We start from the raw sequence: 25,103 nt of genomic DNA on the forward strand, positions 1-25,103 counted from the left end.
CTGAGGCTGCGGCCTCCTCCACGGCGGCGGCGGGGCGGCGGCGGCCGGGCGGCGGCGATGCTGTGGCCGCGGCTGGCGGCGGCTGAGTGGGTGCCCCTGGTCTGGGAGCTGCTGGGCGCCTCGGTGCTGCTCATCGCGGTGCGCTGGCTGGTGCGGCGGCTGGAGAAGCGGCCGCGGGGCCTGGGCCGGAGCGGGCCTCCAGCCCCGCCGCCCGGCGCGCCCACGAACTCGGCCTTAGACCCAGGTGAGGCCTGTCCGCCGGTGGGCCCGGGCCCCCCCCTCTGCCGTGGCCGCTCCTCCACGGGCCCCCTCCCCTCCTCTCCCCTCCGCTCGCCCCCTCCCCTCCTCTCCCCTCCACGGGCCCCCCCCCGCTCGCCCCCTCCCGTCGCCGCCCGGGCCCCCCCCCCTCTGCCGTGGCCGCTCCTCCACGGGCCCCCTCCCCTCCTCTCCCCTCCGCTCGCCCCCTCCCCTCCTCTCCCCTCCACGGGCCCCCCCCCGCTCGCCCCCTCCCGTCGCCGCCCGGGCCCCCCCCCCTCTGCCGTGGCCGCTCCTCCACGGGCCCCCTCCCCTCCTCTCCCCTCCGCTCGCCCCCTCCCCTCCTCTCCCCTCCGCTCGCCCCCTCCCCTCCTCTCCCCTCCACGGGCCCCCCTCCGCTCGCCCCCTCCCGTCGCCGCCCGGGCCCCCCCCCTCTGCCGTGGCCGCTCCTCCAAGGGCCCCCTCCCCTCCTCGGCCCCCCCCCCCCGCTCGCCCCCTCCCGTCGCCGCCCGGGCCCCCCCCCCCTGCCGTAGCCGCTCCTCCGCGGGCCTCGGCCCCCCCCCTCGCCGGCCTGAATCTGGGGTTCTGGGAAGAGACCTAGAGTGAAACTCGGGCGTCCGCGGCGCGCCGGCGGTGCGAAAGCCGGGCGCTCCGCTGGCTTGCCCGCGGGCACTCCTGTTCGTTTGGGTCCTCAGGGGACCGCCCCCCCGCGCCCTCCTGCGGTCGGGGCTCGTCGCCTGCGTGGCCTCGCACCGCCGCGCGTGCTGCCGCAGCGGGCTCCCCGGATGCTGCGCGCCCTGCGCGCGGCGGGCCGTGCTCGTTCGCGTTCGGTTCGCCCGGTGGCGCGGGAGTCCGGCCCCTCGCGGGGGAAGCGATACCCGTGAGGACCCGGGGGGGGCGCTCTAGCAGCCGGAAGTAGAGTTGAGCCCGCCGTGGAGCTCAGGGCCGACGGGCCCATAGGGAGGGCTCCCTTTCTCGTCGTGGGTTTACAGCCGGGGACACGGTCCCGGGTCCCCCCAGCGCCGCTGAGAACGCGGGGCGAGGCAGAGGCCCCTGGGAGCCGGGCCTGGGGACGGCAGGGGCCGCGCTGCCCGTCCTGGCGCCTGCTGCCTGCTGAGCTTCCCTCATCCTCGTGAGGAAGCTTCGGCCGCCTTTTCTTTCCCCTTTTCTTTAAGACTTCATTTATTCATTCATGAGAGAGAGAGAGAGGCAGAGGGAGAAGCAGACCCCCCGCCGAGCAGGGAGCCCCATTCCCGACTCCATCCCAGGGCCCGGACCGTGACCTGAGCCGAAGGCAGACGCTTAGGCAGACGCTTAACCGGCTGAGCCCCCAGGCGCCGCCGTCGCTGGCATCTTGAGTGAATGGCAGGCGGGTTTGTCCAGGCGCATAGTCCGCCCTGTAACTGTCGGACACCGAGACCGCACGTTGCCCAGGTGCTAAAGCTGAGCGGTGTGTGTGTCCAGTGGGGCATGGGACTAAGAGGTTAGCGTTTGCAGTGTCTGGTTTTTTTAATTTTTATTAAAAACTTCCTTTTTAATGTTTAGTTTTCTATTTTGAAATCATTTTAGACATAAAAAATCACAGAGTATGACGCAGATACACACATGTGAAAAGATGCTCAACGTTTCCAGCCAACAGTGAAATACAAATTAAACCTAAAATGAGATATGACACCCATTAAGATGGCTAAAATAAAAATACCACAAGGTGCTGGTGGAAATGTTGAGAAAACTGGGTCTCTCATTTACTGCTGGTGGAAATAATAAGGTTCAGCTACTCCAAAATCAGTCTGGCAGTTGCTCAAAAACGTAAGTGCACTGCTTTCCTGGGCATTTATCCTAGAGAAGTGAAAACTTATTTTTACACAAAAACCATGCGTGAATGCTTGTAACTAGTTGTAATTGTAGTGTTCAAACACTGGAAGCAACCCAGATGTCTCCCCAGGGCTGAATGGCTAAACGGGCTGTGGCACATTCACACCATGGAGTGCTACTCAGCAGTGAGAAGGAAGTGCTGGTGGGTCTCCAGGGCATTATGCTGAGTGAAAACAGGCAATCTGAGAAGGTTTATAGTGTATGATTCCATTTATAATAACATTCTTGAAAAATTACAGCGATAGAGAACAAATTAGTGATTGCCAGGGTTTGGGGACAGGGGAGGAGGTTGGGTGTGACTAAGGGGGTGGCAGGAGATCTTTGTTCTGGTGGAACAGTTGAATGGTTGATTATGAGTTTATACGTGTGGTGGACGGTCATGGAATGCCATACGAAGACAGCAGAGTGATGCAGGCACTTTCCTGATGCGCTGCAGCGTGTAGGATGTCACCAGTGAGGGACACTAGGAACCGTCCATACTGTTTTTCAACTTGAGTTTGTAATTTTTTCAAAATATAGTTAGATCCGGTATACCATTCACTTGGATTCCCTAATGTTAGTATCTTACATAATCACTGTAAGTAGGACAAGCCTCAACCTTAGTCTGGGGCCCTTTACAGAAGTTTGCTGACCCCTGTTCTGGCCTCCCCCTCCCCTTGCTTGTAGCTCCCTTCTCTTGGTGAGGAACCTGGCTTTCCTTAGCCACGATCTATGTAGTTATTTGCTGATTCCTAGAGTAGGAGTAAAGTAGCTTCAGAATTGCTGACCTGTAGAGTGCATAGTCACATGCTGTTTTTCGTTTACTAGGTTAGTTCTCTCCCACCCGTTTCTAATTTGTAATGCAGTTGAGCTCGTTTGTTCTGGTTTGTATTCCACTTGGGGGGCCTTCCGCCATCTTTTTGTTTATTATTTTTTAGTATGTGAATCACAGACATGTTTCTAAAAGTCAGAACATACGAAGTGATACTCAGAAGGATTGCCCTCGGGACACCTGCGTGGCTCAGTCGGTTAGGCATCAGGTCTTGATCTCAGGGTCCTGGGATCGAGCCCCACGCCAGGCTCCCTGCTCCCCAGGGAGCCTGCTTCTCCCTCTCCTGCTGCTGCTCCCCCTGCTTGTGCTTTCTCTCTGTCAAATAAATAAATTAAAAAAACAAAAGCAAAAAATTTGAACCTTAAAAAAAAAAAAGTGTTGCCCTCCCCTGGGCTGGCCCTCTGTCCATTCTTCGAATCCAGTTTCCACCCTCCACCCCCAACAGGGACCCAAGCTCATTAGTTTCTGCTTTATTCTTCTTTTTGTACACATGAGCAAATACTTGTGTATTGTATTACAAATATTAATGTATTAATAAGTGTATTAAAACACATGTTTTTGTTTTTATTCAAATTGACTTTCTAGCAGAGTAATAAGCCTGTGTTACTTGATAACTTAGTAACCAGAACTGACAGTTACGGATAATTTGTCAGTGTCAAACACAGCAGCACAGATTTAACATGTAGTAGTTTATCTAATTTACATTGCAGCCTAAGAAGTAGAGCTGTTGTTATGTCCATTTTATAGATGAGGAAGCAGGCTTGGCGTTTGCGTGACTTGTCCAAGGTCACACGGTTAGTGCTGTGACTTAATGTAATTGTTCTATTTAGTGCCTGCAAGGACAAAACCCCCTTCAGACTAGCCCGGGATAGAAAGGTAGTAGCTTTAGAGCAAAGACACGGGAATGGTATGAAAACTGGACTTCTGTAGGAATGGATGCAATTCCTCTGTTTATTCAGAGCATCTACCCCTCTTGTCCCGACCCCTTGTGTGTGGTTTTTACCTACCCTGTGCCTTTCATACCAGTTTCCTATCACTGGGCCACCTCTGTTGCTCTTATATCCAGGTACAGGGGGAATCTCCCTGGGTAGAATCCTGTGATCAGTAGGCCTCCCCCTTCAAGTTCTTTGGCAGCTTTTTGGGGCTGTGCGTTACATTCATTGTTTAAAAGGCTAATATCCCCTTTGCAAATAAGTAACAGCTATTTTTGAAACCTTGGAGTTGGGTGAGGGGAGGTGGCATTAAAAGTTAAAAAAAAAAAAAATACACAGGGGCTCCTGGGAAGCTCAGTCCATTGAGCTCTGGCTCTTGATCTCAGCTCAGATCTTGATTTCAGAGTCACGAGTTCCCTGTATTGAGCTCCATGCTGGGCGTGGAGCCTACTTAAAAAAGGTAAATAAAAGAAATACACAGAAATAGGGTAATATAACGAACTCCTTGCTTGTAGTCATCATCCAGCTACAACAGGTATTGATACTTTGTGAATCTTATTTTATCTGTCACTGCTCCTCCTTTTGTTCTGCTAATTTTTTTTAAAGATTTATTTATTTTAGAGGGAGAGAGAATCTCAGGCAGACTCCCACTGACCTCAGAGCCTCACGTGGGGCTCAGTCTCACGACCCCAAGATCATGACCTGAGCTGAAATCAAGAGTCAGACACTTAACCAACTGAGCCACCCAGGTGCTCCTAGAATAATTCAAAGTTAATCTTGAATGTTCCATCATTTCATCTGAAAATACCTCTTAAAACTCTCTACTCCTTGGTTTCATTGATACATTACTGTGTGCAATTCTTTCTTCATCCCTTCTAGGAGTTTCTCTTTCTCTCCTATCTTTTAATCCTTTGTGTTTGTTCCTTGTTATACCTGGTGTATTATTGGTATTATAATCACCATCCATGTGCTTATGACTCTCAGATCTGTTACCGACTCTGAACTTACAATCTTGGACTTGAAAATTGAAATGCCCAGTTGGTGGCAGTAAGGTGTTTCTGAGGCTACCATGCCTAAGTCTCCATCTATTTCTAGTACTCTCTGTCTCAGGTGGAGTCACTCATAGGCATGTAGACTGGAGATCTGGGTGTTACTCTAGGCTGACTGCAATCCCTCAAACCCCTCCCCATGGCATCTGATCCATCTGTCCTTAAGTTTTTCTAATCTGAGCCCTTGTTTCCAGCCCCATTACCTCAGCACTAGTCTTTTTCCCCCTTATTTCTTACCTTCTTCCCACTTCTTGCTGACCATGCTTACACCTATAATCCATAGGTTTAACTGCTCTTTCTCCAAAGGTATTGACTGAAGCTCTTGCTGTAGCTCAAATCCACTTGTTGGGTAGCTGTGTAACTTGAACAAGTTACTTAGTGTCTCTGTGATCCAGGTTCTTCGTCTATCAGGTGGTGGGTGAACAGTAATGATAACCTGCCACACGGAAAAATTGTAGTGCGGGAAAGACCCCCAAGATGTTAAACGTTAGCTACTCGTTATTAGTATTAGCAGGATGACTGCCAGAGCTATCTTTGTGGCTTCTCTGGCTAAATCTTTGCATAATTTCCCTTTATTTATGGAATAAAGTTCAAATATATCTGTAGGATATATTTCTGGAGTTGGAATTTTGATGGATATTGTTCACTTGACTTCCTTGGGTTTGTTCCACATTACACTCTAGCAACAAATGAGCATGCCTGTTTCCCCAGTGTGCTTACCTTCCTAGAATGTTAGTGTGATCGTATCACGTAATAGTACCAGGTTCTAACATTCTTATCCAGATGAACCAGAAATTGCTTATTTTAATTTTGTTTAGATTATCATCAATTTGGAAACCAAAAACTTCAGAAAGTTCTCATAGAGGGCTTATAGAGTACAAAAAATATGGAGAAACACTGGGTTGAAATGAAACTGAAGCCAGTTTTTTTGCTACTGTTGTGTGTTTTTTTTTGTTTTGTTCTGCTTTTTAATAAGAAAAGATGTACTTATAACCATCAAATTGATTTTTGTTGTCTTGGGCCTAGGTGAAATGACAATGGATGCCATCTTGGCGCGACTGAAACTCCTGAATCCCGATGACCTTAGAGAAGAAATTGTGAAAGCCGGATTGAAATGTGGACCCATTACATCAACTACAAGGTTCATTTTTGAGAAAAAATTGGCTCAGGCTTTATTAGAGCATGGAAGAACACTGCCTTCACATCCTCCTGGCCTCGACACCTCAGGTGCCACTACTCTAAGCCAAGATGCACAAAGGATTTTGAAGTCTGCTGTAGGGAGCCAGGTTGAGCAGGTCGGCTTGTCTGAAGACAGAGATTTTGGCTATAGCATGGGCTTGAATCCTCCAGAGGAAGATGTCGTGACATCTAAGACCTGCTCCATGACCTTCAGTGCCGCCACTGGGGTCAATGGCCACAAAGCTGTAGCGAGGGCGCCTACGGAGCCGCCTCTGTACTATGGGGTGTGCCCGGCGTACGAGGACACCCCAGCGAGAAATGGTAATGTAACAAGCACCTGGTGTTTCTTTTTTTTTTAAGACTTTATTTATTTGTCAGAGAGAGACAGAGAGATCACAGGCAGGGGGAGCAGGCAGAGGGAGAAGCAGGCTTCCTGCTAAGCAGGGAGCCTGATGTGGGGCTCCGTCCCAGGACCCTGGGATCATGACCTGAGCCAAAGGCAGACGCTTAATGACTGAGCCACCCAGGAGCCCCGCACCTGGTGTTTCTTACACAGGTGGTTTGTGGACAGCAAGGGGGGGTGATTTTGAAAATCTCAAATCACAGAGAAGAAAAGAATTTAATCACTGTAATTTCACCACCCCAGGTGAACCATTGTTAACATTTTTATGTAGAACTCTGCTGAATTATTTGTAAATGTATATGTGAATTTTTAAAAATGAAGAACATTGGATTGTGTGAGACATGCTTCACCTTATAAATAGTTTTTGGCTAGCTTCCATTTGCCAATTAATTATTTCCCTCTTTTTTTTTTTTTATTCAACAGAATCTGAACACCTTTTATGTTAATATAAATGGCTAATGCAGCTATAAGTAGTTTTCAGCATCAAAGAATTACCATTTTTTTAAAAAAAGATTTTATTTATTTGAGAGAGAGAGTGAATGAGCGAGCTTGTGCGAGTGAGCGTGAGTGGGGGGAGGGACAGAGGGAAGGGGAGAAGCAGGCTGTCCTTTGACAGGGAGCGGGGCCACATCTCAGGACCCTGGGATCATGACCTGAGTCGAGGTCAGACGCTGAACCGACTGAGCCCCCCAGGTGCCCTGAAGAATTCCAATTTTAAACAAGACTGAAGTAGATTTAGCACTGGAAAGAATTAAATAAAAGCCTGATGTTGAATAGAATGTCAGAAATTATAGACTATCATTATTGTGATATCATTTGTGGTGGTACCCCAAAATAGGAGATTTGTTAGACATATTATGTACCATGAGTAGAATGGAATATTATTCAGCCATAACAAATTTTTTTTTTTTTTAAAGATTTTATTTATTTATTTGAGACAGAGAGAATGAGAGACAGAGAGCATGAGAGGGAGGAGGGTCAGAGGGAGAAGCAGACTCCCTGCCGAGCAGGGAGCCCGATGCGGGACTCGATCCCGGGACTCCAGGATCATGACCTGAGCCGAAGGCAGTCGCTTAACCAACTGAGCCACCCAGGCGCCCCATATTCAGCCATAACAATTTTTTAAAGAAGTATTAGCGACACTGGAAATGGTCATGATGCAATTTCTGTTTATTTTTAATCTTTATTATAAAAGTTGCTTTTTGTAAAAAAAATTTATATAAGATTATATGTTATATTTATATATATATTACATATGCAGTACATAAAGTAAAAGTGAAATTTCTTTCCTCCTCCCCACCCAAATCTTACTCAAATTAACCACCTTATAACTGCTTTTGTGTGTCATTCCTGACCCTCCTGTATTTTATTTATATATATATATGAATTCATATTGTATTTATTTGTAATATATTTTCATTTAAATTTAACATAGATCTACATATAAAAATGTACCTTATTTTTATTTTCATAAAAATGGTAAGTAGAGGGGCGCCTGGGTGGCTCAGTCGGTTAAGCATTGGGCTCCCTGCTCAGCGGGGATCTGCTTCTCCCTCTCCCTCTGCTTCTCTCCGCTGCGCATGCATTCTCTCACTCTCTCTAGCTCTCTCAAATAAATAAATAAAATCTTAAAAAGAAAAAAAGCTAAGTAGAAGTGTTGGGTCAAAAGGTATGTATTTTTAAAACTTTGAAGGCCACTGCCCTCCAAAAGGCATTGGCATTCGCTGTGTTTGAGTGATTTTTCCAGTCTCTACAGTACTGAACTCAACGTTTTAAATCTATAAAAAGGGAAGGCAGGTGTATTGTTTCTGCTCTGTCAACCACACTGCATGTTATTGAACTTCTCTTTTATATCTTTGGAATAAGGGAAACCTCTATCTTGTTGTAGGTGGATTACTTTTTTTATGTTGTTATAGTTTATTTGTATTAATTGGATGTATCTTTTGGTCATATCTGTTGACCATTTTTTTGGGCAATGGACATTATTATTCTGTTATGTTAAAAATTTTTTTCTCCACTTAAAAATTTTTTTTTCTCCCCATCTGTCATTTGTGTTTTATGTATTTATGAGAGTCTCATATGAATTCGATTATGAGAGTTCTCCTACAGAACTTTAATATTTTTATGTAATTGGAACTTTCTTTTCCTTAATGTATTCTTGGTTTCTTGGCATGCTTAGAAAGGCATTCCCCACCCAAAATTATGTTTAAAAATCTCTTACATTCTTTGCTAATATAGTCGTAATTTTTAACTTGCTTTTATTATTATTTTTATTTAGAGCATTAATCCAAGAATTTTATTTTTCAGTATGAAATAGTATCCTTAAATATAAAGTTACACATGTATACAAAATACATATTTTTATGTCCATGCCCATACATATGATCAAGCTTATTGTGTTCTTTTGACTAGCTAAGGCCCTTTTTCTTCAGGATTAAAAATCTGAAATATTGGGGCACCTGGTTGTCTCAGTCAGTGGAGTGTGCAACTCTTGATCTTGGGGTTGTGAGTTTGAGTCCCATGTTGGGTGTAGAGCTTACTTAAAAATAAAATGTTTAGGTTGCGCCTGGGTGGCTCAGTCGTTAAGCGTCTGCCTTCGGCTCAGGTCATGATCCCAGAGTCCTGGGATCGAGTCCCGCATCGGGCTCCCTGCTCTGCGGGAGGCCTGCTTCTCCCTCTCCCACTCCCCCTGCTTGTGTTCTCTCTCTCGCTGTGTATCTCTCTCTGTCAAATAAATAAAAAAAAATCTTTAAAAATAAAAAAATAAAATGTTTAACGGGTGCCTGGGTGGCTCAGTGGGTTAAGTGTCTGCCTTTGGCTCAGGTCATGATACTGAGGTTCTGGGATTAAGCCCTGCATTGGGCTCCCTCCTCAGCGGGGAGCCTGCTTATCCCTCTGCCTGCCGCTCCCCTTGCGTGTTGGGGGTCCAAGCCTTGTGCTCTCTGTCAAATAATAAAATCTTAAAAAAAAAAAAAAAGAAGAAGATTAAAAAAATCAAAGGTAGACGCTTAACCCACTGAGCCACCCAGGCGCCCCTAAAAAAAAATTTTTTTTTAAGAAAAAAATCTGAAATACTAATATGAGAGAAAAATCAGACAACTGGGTAACAGTTGTTTATTATGAAACCCATGTCTTCAGGTGTGAACTAAGTGACAGTGACTCCGGTTACTCCTGTCTAATTTTCCTGTTACTTTTCCCATGCAGAAAGGATTCATGTTTATGAAGATAGAAAGGAAGCATTACAAGCTGTCAAAATGATCAAAGGATCTCGATTTAAAGCTTTTTCAAGTAGAGAAGATGCTGAGAAATTTGCTAGAGGAGTTTGTGATTATTTCCCTTCTCCAAGCAAAGCCTCTTCACCACTTTCTCCTGTGAAAATAGCACCGTTCTTTGGCAGCGGTGGACTGAAAGGTAAATGATGTGGTGGCTCCCTTCTTGGTGTTACTGTCAGGTGGGCCCCAGGTGTTTTGTGCTCTCTTCCACATGTATTGTAATTGGTTTTCTCCTTTGAGAGAAGTCTGGTTTGCTAGGAAGTAGAGAGCTAAGGCCCAGGCCGTGGAGAATGGGCCAGGTACCTGGTCTGGGAATGACCCTGAGGAGAAAGGCAGCGGGGCACTGAGTGGGCCAGGTATCTCCTCCAGGCCCTGAAGCTGACAAGGCCAAGGGAAAACAGCAGAAGGGCCACGGTTGGCCCTTTTGTTCTGCTCCTTTTGTTTCCCTCTCTCCTTGCTGCCCATGGGATTCAGGGGCTTTGTTAGATGCTGAGCCTTGTCTACTTCCCACCTGAATGAAGCTACACCTGCTTCTAGGACTGTGCCACAAGCTTTGACCCAGACAGTCCTGCAAAAGTTGAGCTCACCTGCAGGACCTGTCCAGTCAGAGATCTGACCATACCCACTCTGGCTCCAAACCAGGGTCTTGAGAGAGGCTTTTTCAGTCAGCACTGTGCAGAAGCCCAGCAGCCTCCAACTTCCGCCCAGCCTCCATCATGTCCCTTCCAGGAGCTCACAGTTGTCCTGTGTCCCAGGTGGGCTGGGACTCCCAGGGAAGGCACCTTCTCCTTATGGACATAAGGCCTTCAGGCGAAAGCCCTTTCCTCTCTTTCCTTACTTGGCCTTACACAGGTGCTGCTTAGAGGGGAACCAGAGTGATTTTGGATAGTTTGCAGTTTATGAAAATACTCCTCTAGAGATTGCTTTCAGACGTTCTCAGGGGGTTGTAATTAAACGACAACACTTTGACTCACTCTGCCTTTATGGGAATGCGCTGTGTGCTTGGAGGTCCTTGTGCAGACGCTGCTGGTGTGCCCTTATCCCTCCTCACAAAGCCTTTGGCAGGAGAGTCCGGTCAGGTCCTTTTGCTCTTGGGCTCATGCCGTAGTCATGCTGGTGCCGTGCTGTTGGCTGGGACACATGCCCTTCTGCCGTTCGTGCTAATTGATTCTTACTTGTTACTCCCAACTAGGCTAGAAGCTTCTGTGGGAGAGATTTTTGTTGCCCTCAATGTAGCACACGGTGGGTGATGAGAGAATGTTTGTGAAGTTAAATGTTCTTAAATTCTGTCTCTTGATGACAGATGGTTTGTACTCCTCTGAGTCAGAAACTATAAACAGAGAACGAGCAAACAGTTATAAAACCCCCCGTACTCAGGATCTCACTGCCAAACTTCGAAAAGCTGTGGAGAAGGGAGAAGAAGACATTTTTTCTGATCTCACCTGGAGTAACCCCCGGTATCTGATTGGTTCAGGGGATAATCCAACCATCGTGCAGGTAAGCCTGCTTCTAGGATTATTAGCATCAAAAGACTGGTTGACAAAAATGAAGCTCAGAATCTACAGTTTTCTTTCAGGAAGGATGTAGGTACAACGTTATGCATGTTGCTGCCAAAGAGAACCAAGCTTCGATCTGCCAGCTGACTCTGGAGACCCTGGAAAACCCTGAGTTTATGCGGCTCATGTACCCAGACGATGACCCGAACATGCTGCAGCAGCGCATTTGTTACATCGTGGACCTGTATCTGAACACTCCTGATAAAGCGGTAAGTGTGCCTTAGGAGAAGTCATAGCCAGTTTCAAAACAAGATTTGTGTCTTTCATGTGTGAGTATTTACTGCATCCCACTGCATGTAGAGAGGAGATGGCGCATTCATTGAGCTCAGCCAGCTTAGAGAGGGATGGATGACAAGATCCATTCACACAAAGAGTTCTGCCCCACCAGGCAGGGTATACCTGAGTCTCAGCTGTGTGCAAGGACAGGTCCCTCCTGGCCTTTTTCCAAAGTGGCCTGAGCTGGGCTTTGATGGGAGGATGAGCCAATGTCAAAACTTACAGAGAGAAGAAAGTAAAGGGGTTTTGGTGCCTTTTATTCTAGGATTCTATGTATTATATATTTTTTTCCCACTTAATATAGGAATATTTCCTGTGGAGTTAAAAATTTCAAAGGGTTGGTTTTTAATGGTGCATAGGCTTACGTAAGAATTCTTTTTTTTTTTTTTTTAAGATTTTATTTATTTGACAGAGAGAGACACAGTGAGAGAGGGAACACAAATGGGAGGAGTGGGGAGAGGGAGAAGCAGGCTCCCCGCCCAGCAGGGAGCCCAATGTGGGGCTCGATCCCAGGACCCTGGGACCATGACCTGAGCCAAAGGCAGACGCTTAACAACTGAGCCACCCAGGCACCCTTACGTAAGAATTCTTAAAACAGAAGAATTTTACATATTTATATAAGGCAGAACCCAGTGATAGCTTAGAGCCAAGAGTTGTAAGCTCTGAGCAAGCCTAGGAGTTTGAAAAATTGTATTTGGCAGGAGAGGGAGTAACAGAAGCATGTTGGAGTGGCGTGTGACTTACTATTTCATGACATGTGTCAAATGTGACACATTGAACTCCAGAACTGCAAAGCAGGATAACTTTTATTTATTTATTTATTTTTAAAGATTTTATATATTTATTTGACAGAGAGAGACACAGTGAGAGAGGGAACAGAAGCAGGGGGAGTGGGAGAGGGAGAAGCAGGCTTCCCGCGGAGCAGGGAGCCCGATGCGGGGCTTGATCCCAGGACCCTGGGATCATGACCTGAGCCAAAGGCAGACGCTTAACAACTGAGCCACTCAGGTGTCCTGCAAGGATAACTTTTAAATTAACAAGAGAGAAAAGGGGGAGTAAAGATAAATTTGGCCAAGCTAGCACAATTATAGAAGGAAGTAAAAGAGAAAACAGTGATTATATTAAAGTAATAGTAAGTGTAAAATAAGGAGCAAAATCAGAGTTATGTCCGTTAAAACTAAGGGTGAACATACTCAGTAAGGAAGGATTCCTGACTTGATTAGTACAATCAGGAAGTGTGACTTGAAAAACATAACAGAAGTGTGTGCCCTACAGAAAATACACAGTTTTTCTTAATGTCTATGCAGTATTCACAGAAAATGTGCATATGCATGTCCACAGGGAACACTTAATACATTCTTGAAATTAGATGTTATAGGCCATCTTTGACCATAACTCACTAAGAGTAGGAATCATTTAAATTGTTGGCCACAAATTTGGACTATTAAGAAAGCACAGGGCACAAGAGAGATCAGCACGGTGAGAAGCAGGGCTGGGCCAGCCAGCAGTGTCCGAAGAACCCAGAGCCTGCTGTCTTGTGCAGGAACAGCAGTTGCCGGCAGGAATGAGGAGAGAGGTTGCGGCCAAATTTGCAGATTTTGAAGCAGGTTAGAGGTGGACGTTATGAGGTGTGAAGAAGAGGAGTGGCCAGAAGGAAGCAAGCATGCTGAGGTCCCCTTGTGGTTGAATGCTCTGAATGAGTGAAAACAGTGACCCCTGATCTGCAGTGACCATCATCCTCCCACCTCTGCAGGCCTGACGGGAGATCAGGTTATTCTTAGAGCTTGGGCCACAGAGCTGGATGGAGTTGTCTCAGGTAGAACATGAATCAAAGTCTGAATTCAGAGAATGCACTAGAGCAGATCCAGCAAAGGACAGCCTGTTTTTGTAAATAAAGCTTTATTGGAACACAACACTGCTCATTCTAAATGTTCGCTTTCTGGCCCTCGGTTGAGAACGTTTGCCAACCTGGACAAAAGGGCAAGATGCAGTTAGGGGGTGCTACTGTAGGCAAACACCCAGACTTTTCTAGGTTCATGTGGGAGTTACATGAAATAGAGCATGTGGAGTAGGGGATGGGTGGTGCCTTGAAGTTACTTGCTCACACAAGATCATTTGGGTCACCTAGTGAGTGCAGGAAGCAAGGCCCATGAGGAGTCTTGGTAGTCTGGGTGAGAAACTAAGGGGATGGCAGTGTGGCATATGGAGGGCAGGGATGACCTGCCAGGGACTCCAGAGCTGGGATCTGCCATCCTTGGTGATCATAGGTGGACTGCATGGGCATGTGTCTAGCTCTGGTAGATGTGAGTGGGTTCTTTTCTGGATGTGCTACCTTTGAGCTTGTGGTCATTCAAGTGAGGATACCCAAAGGAGGTTTGCTCTATAGCTCCTGGGCTCAAGGATGCTGTTACCCTAAAGTCCGCTGATCTTCAGGCCTTAGTTGAAGGTATCTGGGATTGGGGCTACTAAGGGCAAGTCAGAGCATTGACAAGCATCCTGGGGTCAGGAGTAGAGTTTCATTTACTAGGTATTAGCCACTAGAGAGAATTTTCTTTGGGTACAGACCAAGTTCATAGACTTTGTTTTATTCTGGGTGTTGCCTCCATCTGTTTATTTCACCTTTTTTTTTTTTAATTAAAGATTTTATTTATTTATTTTGACAGAGCGAGCGAGAGAGAGCGAGAGAGGGAACACAAGCAGGGGGAGTGAGAGAGGGAGAAGCAGGCCTCCCACTGAGCAGGGAGCCTGACGTGGGGCTCGATCCCAGGACCCTGGGACCATGACCTGAGCTGAAAGCAGACGCTTAACGACTGAGCCACCCAAGTGCCCCTCATCTTTTTTTTTAAAGATTATATTTATTTATTTAGAGACAGAGCACAAGCAGGGGGAAGGGCAGAGAGAGAGGGAGAGAGAATCTCAAGCAGACTCTGTGCTGAGCGTAGAGTCTGACGCTGACTCAATCTCACAACCCTGAGATCGTGATCTGAACTGAAATTAAGAGGCACTTAACCGACTGAGCCACCCAGGTGCCCCTGTTTATTTCACCTTTTGAGCATTGATTATATAACATTGTACTGGGCCCTGAAATGTTAAAGCTGCTGCTGTTTACTGAGCAGGTATTTTGCCCTAGCTCATTTATAAGCTATCCCTAGGCCTGGGCACCCATGCACTGGGCAACAGTAATGGGTGCTGGGCTGGCCTCAAGCCCTGGCTTAAAGTGGGTATGTGCTAACATGCCATTTATTTCTTAGTTATAATAACAGTGTCTTTTTTTTTTTTTTTGAAGATTTTATTTATTTATTTGAGAGAGAGAATGAGATAGAGCATGAGAGGGGGGAGGGTCAGAGGGAGAAGCAGACTCCCCGCTGAGCAGGGAGCCCTGATGTGGGACTCGATCCCTGGACTCCAGGATCATGACCTGAGCTGAAGGCAGTCGCTTAACCAACTGAGCCACCCAGGCGCCCAATAACAGTGTCTTTTTATGGTCTTTTAATTTTGAGGGTTTTTGTTCTGCTAAATACGTATTTTTATCTTAAAGCAAACTTATGAAACAAACATAAATAAGAAATATTCTTTCTCTGCACCTTTCTCAGGGCTATGACACACCGTTGCACTTTGCTTGTAAGTTTGGGAATGCAGATGTGGTCAACGTGCTGTCTTCACACCCTTTGATTGTAAAAAATCCAAGGAATAAATATGATAAAACTCCTGAAGATGTAAGTATCTATTAAAATGCTGTTACTGTAGTGTTAGACATGAAAATATGTGAAATTATAGTCTTGATCATAGTTATTGTGAAGTCACAGTACTGACTGTGTGAACGTGTTTGCCTTATGGGCACACCTTAGAACCATGATTACTGAGTAAGATGCACCATAAAGAAGACACATCTGTAGAATCAGGAGGGAATGAACTGCCCATGTTTGCTGATTTTATTTTCCTGAAACTGGTGATCATTTGTTCTCAACAGCTCGCGGGTTTTTTTTTTTTTTTTTAAAGGTTTTATTTATTTGAGAGAGAGACAGCGAGAGAGGGAACAGAAGCAGGGGGAGTGGGAGAGGGAGAAGCAGGCTTCCCGCTGAGCTGGGAGCCCGACGCGGGGCTCGATCCCAGGACCCTGGGACCATGACCTGAGCCGAAGGCAGACGCTTAATGACTGAGCCACCCAGGCGCCCCGAGTTCGCAGTTTTTTTAATCAAGTTCTCTGTGCATACCTTAGTTGACCAGGGAACCAGAGAATGGAGGAGGTGATGGTGATGGTGAGGATGGTGGTAGTGATGAGGATGATGGTGCTGAAAGCAGCTGACATGTGCTTAGCTCATTATGTATCAGGCGCTGTCCTAAGCCCCTCCCAGGTATTCTCACCTGACCCATACAAGTCTTGTCAGGATTGATATTGGCAGTTAAGCACAATGTGTCTTAGAGAGCGCAGAGGTACATCTGTGCCTGTGAGGTGGGAGGGAGATGGACCAGACAAGAACTAAGATGGGTGATTTGTCCCATGCATTGGAGCTGTTGGCTTGCTGACCTGCACCAGCCAGCCCTTTGAAATGGAGTCTGTAAGGATTTTAACCCGGTAGAGAATGCCACCTTTGTAGTTGGTATGGCTATGTAAATAGTGCTCTTTTTTTTTTTTTTTTTAAAGATTTTATTTATTTATTTGAGAGAGAGAGAATGAGAGAGAGCACATGAGAGGGGGGAGGGTCAGAGGGAGAAGCAGACTCCCCGCCGAGCAGGGAGCCCGATGTGGGACTCGATCCCGGGACTCCAGGATCATGACCTGAGCCGAAGGCAGTCGCTTAACCAACTGAGCCACCCAGGCGCCCTAGTGCTCATTTTCTATAGAAAGTTTAGAGTACACATAAGCAAAAAGAGATAAAATTCACCATTCTGCATCTCAGAAATTACCGTTATTTTTCATGTGTCTGACTCAACTTCTTGTGTGCATTGGTATGTATATTTTTTCAATATAAAATGGTATTTGGTAACCAGTATTCTTACAGCATTTGCTATTCCTCACAATCAGGTACACATTTAAAAAAATAGTTACACCACTTACAGGGTACAGTATAGTTGGTTTCTCTCGCAGGCTGGCAGGAGATGGTAATTTTGTGGCTCCTTCCTTATTTGAAGGTTACTGGTTTTTTTATTCTAGCAAAAATGTTCTTGTCGCTACAGTTCTCTAAGGAAGAAAGGTATCTCCTGTAGTAGCAAGAATAAAACACTGTGTTGCATGCTAAATAGGAATTCTGTTTTAATCCAGCCAAACGACAGCAACAGACAGGCCCCTAGGCATTGGAGCTCATGGAGCTGAAAATTACAAGCGTGTCTGCCTGTCTCTGCCCTGACTGATACTGCCTTTCCTTGCAAGAAAACTAGAATGTGTAGTTTAGCACAAAGAAAGACAATAAAATTCACCCACAGAGTTTGTCCTTCTTGTCCTGACCCCTTCAGCTTTTACAGAACATTTTGGAAGAAAGACTGTACTGTTTTGATTGTGGGCTTTAGGAAATTTTCAGCATTAGGACATTATCCTTGCTTAGTTAATCTTAAAATTTGGTTTTATAAAATTATTTTAATGATAAAATGTGACAAATTAGGGTATCGACTGTTCACATGCTGTGTTTTTTAATAAAAATAGGTCATTTGTGAAAGAAGCAGAAATAAGTCTGTGGAACTGAAGGAGCGGATTAGAGAGTACTTAAAGGGTAAGGTGGGGCCTGGTGCTTGGAGTGTGAGGACCACCAGTGGGAAGGCCCTGGACTGCCCGAGCCTGGCCTTACACTGCGGGATCAAGCTCACCTCTCAGGGTGACAGACCTTCTCAGGGTGATCTGCTGCTGCCTGAACCCCCCAGCCCACATGCCAGTTGTCATATAAATCCTCCTTTGAAGCCTTGAACTTTTCTGGGAGACGGCAAGTTGTCTGTCATTTGACTGTTGCTCATGGCATCACCCCATAATCTCTGGATATCACACGTGGCAGGTCCCTCTGGTCCCTGCTCCCCGAGCACAGCCTGCACGTTGGCAGAGTGGAGGTGGGAGGAGCTCTTTGGTCTGGCGTTTGCTTGGCTTATCAGTAGCTCCCTGTCAGCCCTCCCATGTGCCCCTTCTGCACCACGGCCTGTCTCTCCTTTAACAATTCTCAGGCTCCCGCTTAGGCTAATCTTGTTCACACGGGTCCTGCCTCTCAGTCTTTTTAGCACATGGGGTGAAGAGGGGTGTTTGCTGCTCCCCTTTCTTCCTTCCTTCCTTCCTTCCTTTCCTTCCTTTCCTTCCTTTCCTTCCTTTCCTTCCTTTCCTTCCTTTCCTTCCTTCTTTTCCTTTTTTCCTTTTTTCCAGTGGAGGGAGAATGTAGGGCTAGTTAAAGGAGTCTGGCAAAAACTGGCCTCTCACCCAGAACCTCTGGCTCCAGAGCTTCTGCAGCCTTGTCCTCACTGGATCGCTTGCAGAGCATCTGGTGTTTCCCGGGCTGTTTACCAGATGCCTGACACAGCCACTGAGGTGAGCACCCGCCCAAGCAGATGCCTTACCCGGGTGTCTCCTTCTCCCAGGCCACTACTACGTGCCACTCTTGAGAGCCGAGGACACATCCTCTCCAGTGATTGGGGAGTTGTGGTCTTCAGACCAGACGACCGAGACCTCTCACATCGGCCATGGTGGAGGCGGCCCCAGAGACCCTGTTCTGACCTTGCGAGCCTTTGCAGGGCCCCTGAGCCCATCCAAGGTGAGCTACTGTAAAAGCTTCTGGAAGCAGCTCCTGGCTGTCCGCACCGGAAGTGCTGGGTATTCCAGCTCTTGCTCTGTGTTTGGTCTTAAGGCCACGCCTCGTGGAATCCCAGTGAGCTGGGACGAGGTTTGAGGAGTCTGCTGTCGTAACCCAGTTCCTCACTGGCGAGCCAGGGTGCATGTGGTGGTGAGGCCACGCTTCAGAGAAGTGAAGTTCACCTGGGCTAACCCGCCATCATCACCTGGTTCTTCTGTCCGTATCAGTGGCCCTTCTCGTGGCACATGCCAGTCTAGCTGGGCCGTCCAGTCCCATATTCCTGGATGTGTATCGTCACTAGGAACTTCACTGTGCAAACTGTGAAGTTCACCTTCTGGGCTGAGGTATTTCATACACGGTGTGTCATCTTTCTTGTTAAAGATTTTAAAGGGGTGCCTGGATGGTTTGGTTGGTGGAGTGTGTGACTCTTGATCTTGAGGTTGTGAGTTCGAGCCCCACGTTGGGTGTGGAAATCACTGAAAGATAAAATCTTAAAAAAAAAAAAAAAACCCTCAAATACCTAACATGAGACCTACTGTCTTAACAAAATTTAAAAATAATAATTATTTTATTTTGGGTGCCTGAGTGGCTCAGTTGTTAAGCATCTGCCTTCGGCTCAGGTCATGATCTCAGGGTCCTGGGATCGAGCCCCGCATCGGGCTCCCTGCTCCGCGGGAAGCCTGCTTCTCCCTCTCCCACTCCCCCTGCTTGTGTTCCTGCTCTCGCTATCTCTCTCTCTGTCAAATAAATAAATGAAATCTTTAAAAAAAAATTTATTTTTTATTTATTTATTTATTTAAAGATTTTATTTATTCATTTGAAACAGATACAGAGAGAGAGCGAGAGCATGAGCAGGGGAGAGGCAGAGGGCAAGGGAGAAGCAGGCTCCCTGCCGAGTCAGGAGCCAGACGTGGGGCTCGATCCCGGGACCCCGGGATCATGACCTGAGCCGAAGGCAGATGCTTAACCATCTGAGCCACCCAGGCGCCCCCCCAAAATTTTATTTTTTAAAGATTTATTTATTTGAGAGAGCAGGGGGAGGGGTAGAGGGAGAGGGAGAATCTCAAGCAGACTCCCCACTGAACGAGGGGCCTCACACAGGCCTCGATCCCACAACCCCGAGACCGTGACCTGAGCCAAAACCAAGAGTCAGATGCTTACCCAACTGCACCACCCAGGAACCCCGATGGTAATAATTTTAAATAAATAGTTACTTGCAGTTACAGAAGTGTCTCCAAAAACAGGTGTTACCAGTTAGGGTTAGATTCGGGTGCATAAAACAGAACTCCAATATGAGTGACTTTTCCTCTTGTGTGATGGGAAAGTGACTCGAGGCCCTCAGTGTGGCAGCTCTGAGCCTCACAGCCCAGCCTGGGCCACTGGGAGGGAGCAGGGCTGCTCCCGTATGGAGACTTGCCAGAGCCCTTTGTGCCGCCCTCATAATGTGGCCCTGAGATCTGTCCAGCTACCACCCAGGAGGGCATGATGCCCGGGTGTGTGAGGAGGAGGAGGGATGCTGGGAGGCACTCAGCTGCTCTGTGATGCTGGTGTCCCTGTGACTTGGGTGCACAGCGCAGCTCAGTACGTTTTCTCCTCAGGCAGAAGATTTTCGCAGGCTCTGGAAAACGCCGCCTCGGGAGAAAGCAGGCTTCTTTCACAACGTCAGGAAGACGGATCCAGAAAGAGGCATCGAGAGGGTGGGAAGGTACTGGCTGGCTTAATGTGAAGGGACAGGAGCTGAGTGGCAATGTCGTTCTGTACACTGCATGCCTCTGTGTTGGTTGAGGACAGAAACCAGTTACAGCTGCAAAATGATTGTTCCTGGGAGGTGTTTGTGGGGTTGGGGTAGGGCGATGGGAAGCCTCTTCACTGAGGTCTGATTCCTGCAAACAGTGCACACACTGTGTAGCAAAGATGTCCGCCATCGCGGTCCCTCTCCAGGCAGAGACTAGCGGGACGTGTCCAGGGTGTGGCAGCGTTCTGTCTGATGGGCCATACGGTGGGTGTCTCCTTGGCGGTAAAGCAGGAACTAAAACACAAGAGGTGGGTGTGGCTAGAAGCTACTAGTAAAAAGTCCCTGAAAGGTGTTTTTCCCATAGTGAAGAATCTAAATTACAGTGTGATCAAATAAAGCTACTTTGAATTGTTTTAGAACTTTTTCTCAAAATGTAGTTTGAGAAATACAGTTTCAGGTTTACAGCGTGAACTTGATAAGGACTTCAAAGTTTTATGGCCTGAGCAAAACCAGAATCCTCTCCAACCTTACACAGTTGTTTTAAGGAAACAAGAAGGCTGGTCTTTAGCTTGTGGTGCCAGTGGGGTGCTTGAGGCCCCCTTCTTCTGCCACGACTTTAGTGCGTTCCGTGTGGTGGTCCATGACAGAAACCCTGCTTAGTCTTGCCCTGCTTGAGAGAACACAAAGTACTATTTTAGCCCTCAATTTAAAAATAAAAGTTGTAACTAAGATTACAGGTGTCGTTTGGCACTTTCAGCATAAAGTGGCTGTTTTCTGTGTAGTCAGTTCTGTGAGTTTGGTTTTTTACACCTCGTTTCCAACTGATGGATTGTACTTACTCTTGCAGGGAGCTGGCTCATGAGCTGGGGTATCCATGGGTCGAATACTGGGACTTTCTGGGCTGTTTTGTTGATCTGTCTTCCCAGGAAGGTCTGCAAAAACTAGAAGAATATCTCACTCACCAGGAAGCAGGCAAAAAAGCCCAACAGGACTCAGGAGAAAATGAGGCCTATCATCAGGAGAGCCCCTCTGCCCTTGGTAAGGACACGCAGACGTCTGTAGGTTCTTGGGACTCAGACCCTGTCCTGTGTCTGCGGACCAAGAGGTGGGTCCATGTGAAGAGCAAGCACCTGCTGCTTCTGTCGGCTGCTCATGTTCTCAGCCCACTGGTGTCCTCGCAAGTTAGATGGGAGGTACCAGCCACTGTCACGTCCCACGCGTGCCTGCCCTTGACCTTGGCTTCCTCCTCATTTTCCTGCCTTTGAAGCTGGGGCACTGGAGGCTGTTGTTTCTGGGTGCAGGGTCCTGCTTGGTTTTTCCCAAGGGCAGCGCAGGCATCTTTCTGGGAGTCTTAGGAGGTGGATCTGAAGGAGAGGGCGGTTACTGGTCCTGGGGATTTGCAGCTGTACCGCGTGATCCCTTGCGGACTGTGTCACCCAGTCCTCTGAAGAGCTGCTCGCTCTCTCCCTTGTAGGCCGTGCTCGGAAGTGCAGCAATTCCATCTCTGTGAGGGCATTTCTGGATGAAGACGATGACTTGAGCTTGGAGGAGATTAAAAATCGACAGAACACGGCTCGAAACAACACCCAGCCCACAGTTAGCGCTTTTGGGGACTCGAAGTGTGACATCCTTCCCTTGGAGCAGGAGACCAACCTTATAGAAGCCTCCACCCTGACCAGTCCCCACAGCAGCAAGAATGGGTTCTGTAGCCCCCTGAGTGGCAGCAGGACCCTGGGCAGGAAGAGGCCAGAGGCCCCCGGCACAGGGGAAGCTCTCATCTCACCGGTCTCAGGCTTAATGGTCAAGTTCGATAAACTGAATTTGCAAGGTCTAGAAAGTAATTTTTCTAAGACACCAAGTAAAAATATGAAAACTAGAGACAAGAAGAGCTTGACATCAAGAGTGGATGCAGTCGAGAGTGACTTGTTAGAGCCGCCTGCTGCTGACACACTTAGAAACAACCAAACCAGGACAGAACGCGAAATGTCAGCCAAAATGGCTAAGATACGTCTGGGTCCCGACACTCCTGTGCATGAGGCTCAGCAGAACTGTGGTTCCGTGTCCTCAGAGCCCTCAGGGATCTCCGCTACGAAGGAGCCTGTCCAGAGGCTCTTCCTTTTTGGGTATGGTGGGCTGTGTGCACATGCGGGAGGCCGTGGGAGTGGGCGTGAGCTCACGTAGCACCGTCCCAGTTTTCTTGAACCCATTCTCTAGCCTCAGCCTGGTTGGACGAGCTTTTCTGGCTCCCATCTCTTTCATGAGATTGTAGTTCTTGGTGCTGTGTTGCGATCTTCCAAGTTGGTGGGAGACGTGTTCTCCTTTCCAGCTTAGCCTCACGTCTTGCTCTCTCCCTGGGGAAGTAGTCCTCCGCAGAACAGCTGGAACTGTACCAAGAACGCAGTGTGTTTTAGGAAGAAAGACCATCCTGGGGTAATCTCAGCCTCCCTGGGGACGGGCTTTCTGGGTCAGCCTTCTGGTCAGTCACCCTGGAGGTGGAGACACTCAGTCCTGGGTCCACCACTCCCCCTGTGGGACAGTGTGTCCTGTCTGCCACTGTGGCCTCTGTCCCTCCATAGCCCGCACCGCGGCCCCGACAGCTGGTGACAGAGACGGACGCTTGCCCTTCTGCTTCTGTGCTGGGCCCTTGAGTAGTGGTGTTGGAAGTCTTTTTAATCACGAGCGTTCCTGCTTTTTCTTTCCTTTTTTCTGCCTTACAGAGAGGAGCCGTCAAAACTGGATCGAGATGTTTTGGCAGCTCTGGAGTGTACAGACGTGGACCCTCAGCAGTACCCAGCCGTCCACAGATGGAAGAGTGCCATCCTGTGCTACTCCCCCTCTGACAGACAGAGGTCAGTGGGCCTGCGGGGGAACCTGTCTCACTCCGGGCTTGTGGGTAGCTGGCTTCCGGATGGTCCGGTTGTGATTCACACGTTTTCATGTAGGGGTTCATCTGGAACACTGGTTAGCCAGGCTGACACGCAGCTCCTGCCGTGGCCGCGGCCGGCGGCACCCTGCACAGGCAGGGGGTGTGCAGTTGGGTGGAAAGCAGAGGGGGCTGCTGACAAGGTGGGGGTGCAGGATGGAAGCAGCCGGGAACCCTGGGCAGGGCCACACGGGACTCGTGTGCAAAATCGTAGCTTCTCCGAACCTTCAGGGCTCGTGGTTCTGAGGTCCGCAGCCCCTCTTCTGGAGCCAGGTGGTCCCCCAGGGCTTGGGTGCAGGGCCTGAATCACTGTCAGTGCTGACAGACCTTTCTTGGTTTCCTCAGTTGGCCAAGTCCTGCGCTGAAAGGGAAGCTGGAGTCTCAGCAGCTGGATCTTGGTTGTCCCCACAGCTGCAGCCCGGGGAGAAGCCCCGGGAAGCCTGGGCCCGCACCCCACTCCCCGGGCCTGGGCAGCCCTGGGCGCTATAGCCCCGCAAATGGGAGCCACCTCCGCAGAATGGCGCGCCTGGCCCAGCTCACAGCCTTGTAGAGCTGGGGCAAGCTGCTGGGCGTCTCATTGTCTTGTTTCTAAAGGAAGAAGGGTCATGTGTTTATTGCTAGAATTTACCAAAAAGAATAGACTTTGATTAATTTATTAGTCCTCATTTTGAGAGTAAAAGATTTTTAGAAAGTGCAGATGTTTTGTATAAAATTTAGTTTTCTGGTGTTTTGGGAGAAGCTGATGGAAGCAAATCCAGTTACAAACTTTCTGAAAATCGTCAGTGTGTAACGATGTGGACTTAAGTTCGCCATTCCCAAGCGTCAGACGCCATTCCCATTGTGTGTGCACCAGAAACCCAGGTGAATGCTGGGGCTGGGCTGCCCGTAGCTGCACTCGCTTCAACTCCGTTCTTAACAACAAAGATGAATTTAGTGCCATCTTCCTTTTCTGGGAAGGGTCTCTGACTTTAGTTCCTGATGGAAAATCTTTGTTTTGCCAGTCGGTCCCAGTGGGTTCAACCAGTTGATAAGGTGGATGTCAGAGTAAACAAACCTGGAAATGACTTACACTTGCAAGTTTGGGTCATTACAAACATTTAAACTAGTGTCCAGAAGATAAAACTAGCTTTTGTCTGGGGAATAAATCCTCTGGTCCATGGGAGTCCTGGGAACGGTCCCAGCCTTTGACAGACCAGCAGCCCTAAGGAATCTGCACTTCTTGTTCCTTCGTTTAGTTGCCGGGGTAGTGCCGATAAAATGATCTTTAAGTTCTCCGGTTTTGAGATTTATTGCATATTTCCAAATTCACTTCCTTTGGATTTCCTTTATAAAAGAGTGTTGTGTTTTAGTACAGAAACTAGAGATTTATCTTTTGAGTCCTGGTCAGTTACCTTACTGCATTTATTTTAGCTTCCTCTTGGCCATGACCTTCTGGGGGGGCTCTGCCTGGAGCATGGGGGTCACCTTAGAACCACTGCCACGATTGATACCCAAAACTACACACCTGAGTTGAGGGTTGACTTCTCTCCGGTGCTCCGTGAACATTTCCAGTGTTTGATCCAAAATGAAAAGCTCTACCAGTTTTTGCTAAATTCAGTGCCTTTTGTAAATCATTTTTTATTTTCCTGAAACTTGCTTTTTGCGAATATACAGTGATACTGAGTAGGCGTGAGATTTTTGTTGTTGTTTATAAAAATTCTGAATTGGAACTTGTGTTAAAAAAAAGAACATTTCTTTCGGCTAAGAAGAAACAGGTCAGGAATATTGGAATCAAGATTTAGATTTTAAAATTTAAAAGGTGGTTACCCAGGGTGTTTTTACTTGTGTAACGATCTAGATGTAACACAGAAAAATACAGTCTATTCTAAAAGTGGCATTTATAAAAGGCATCTTTGTTCTCAAAAGAAATTAGAATACAGATAGTACGTTCACTGTTTTCTGTAAAATCCTGTTCCGTTGTTGTTGTAAATATTCAGATGGAAATTAAAAGTGTTTCTGTCCAAATTTTGCAGACTGTGGTTCTTGTATTCTGAAGGTTAGGTTATCTTTGCCTGTTTCTCCATTTGTTTATAT

General features: G+C 47.6%; 1 protein-coding gene across 2 annotated transcripts; it reads left to right on the plus strand.

The window, feature by feature from the left end:
* ANKLE2 (ankyrin repeat and LEM domain containing 2) lies at window positions 1-24,563 on the plus strand. Of its 2 annotated transcripts, XM_064578127.1 has the most exons (14): window positions 1-244; window positions 1,825-2,064; window positions 5,949-6,422; window positions 9,709-9,915; window positions 11,080-11,273; window positions 11,353-11,541; window positions 15,202-15,324; window positions 17,250-17,316; window positions 18,161-18,333; window positions 19,971-20,077; window positions 20,955-21,145; window positions 21,582-22,230; window positions 22,825-22,956; window positions 23,376-24,563. In XM_064578127.1, exons 3-14 carry the CDS (start codon window positions 5,954-5,956, stop codon window positions 23,578-23,580), a joined length of 2,706 nt encoding a protein of 901 aa, XP_064434197.1. In that variant the 5' UTR covers window positions 1-244; window positions 1,825-2,064; window positions 5,949-5,953; the 3' UTR covers window positions 23,581-24,563. The 2 variants fall into 2 exon arrangements, with proteins under 2 accessions (XP_064434197.1, XP_064434196.1); XM_064578126.1 differs by lacking the exon at window positions 1,825-2,064.
* The last annotated feature ends 540 nt before the right edge of the window (window positions 24,564-25,103 follow it).

Source organism: Mirounga angustirostris, unplaced genomic scaffold (genome assembly GCF_029215605.1).
Source record: "Mirounga angustirostris isolate CCGP_5_RB_7025 unplaced genomic scaffold, mMirAng1.0.hap1 SCAF_14, whole genome shotgun sequence".
NCBI classification, from domain to species: Eukaryota; Metazoa; Chordata; class Mammalia; order Carnivora; family Phocidae; genus Mirounga; species Mirounga angustirostris.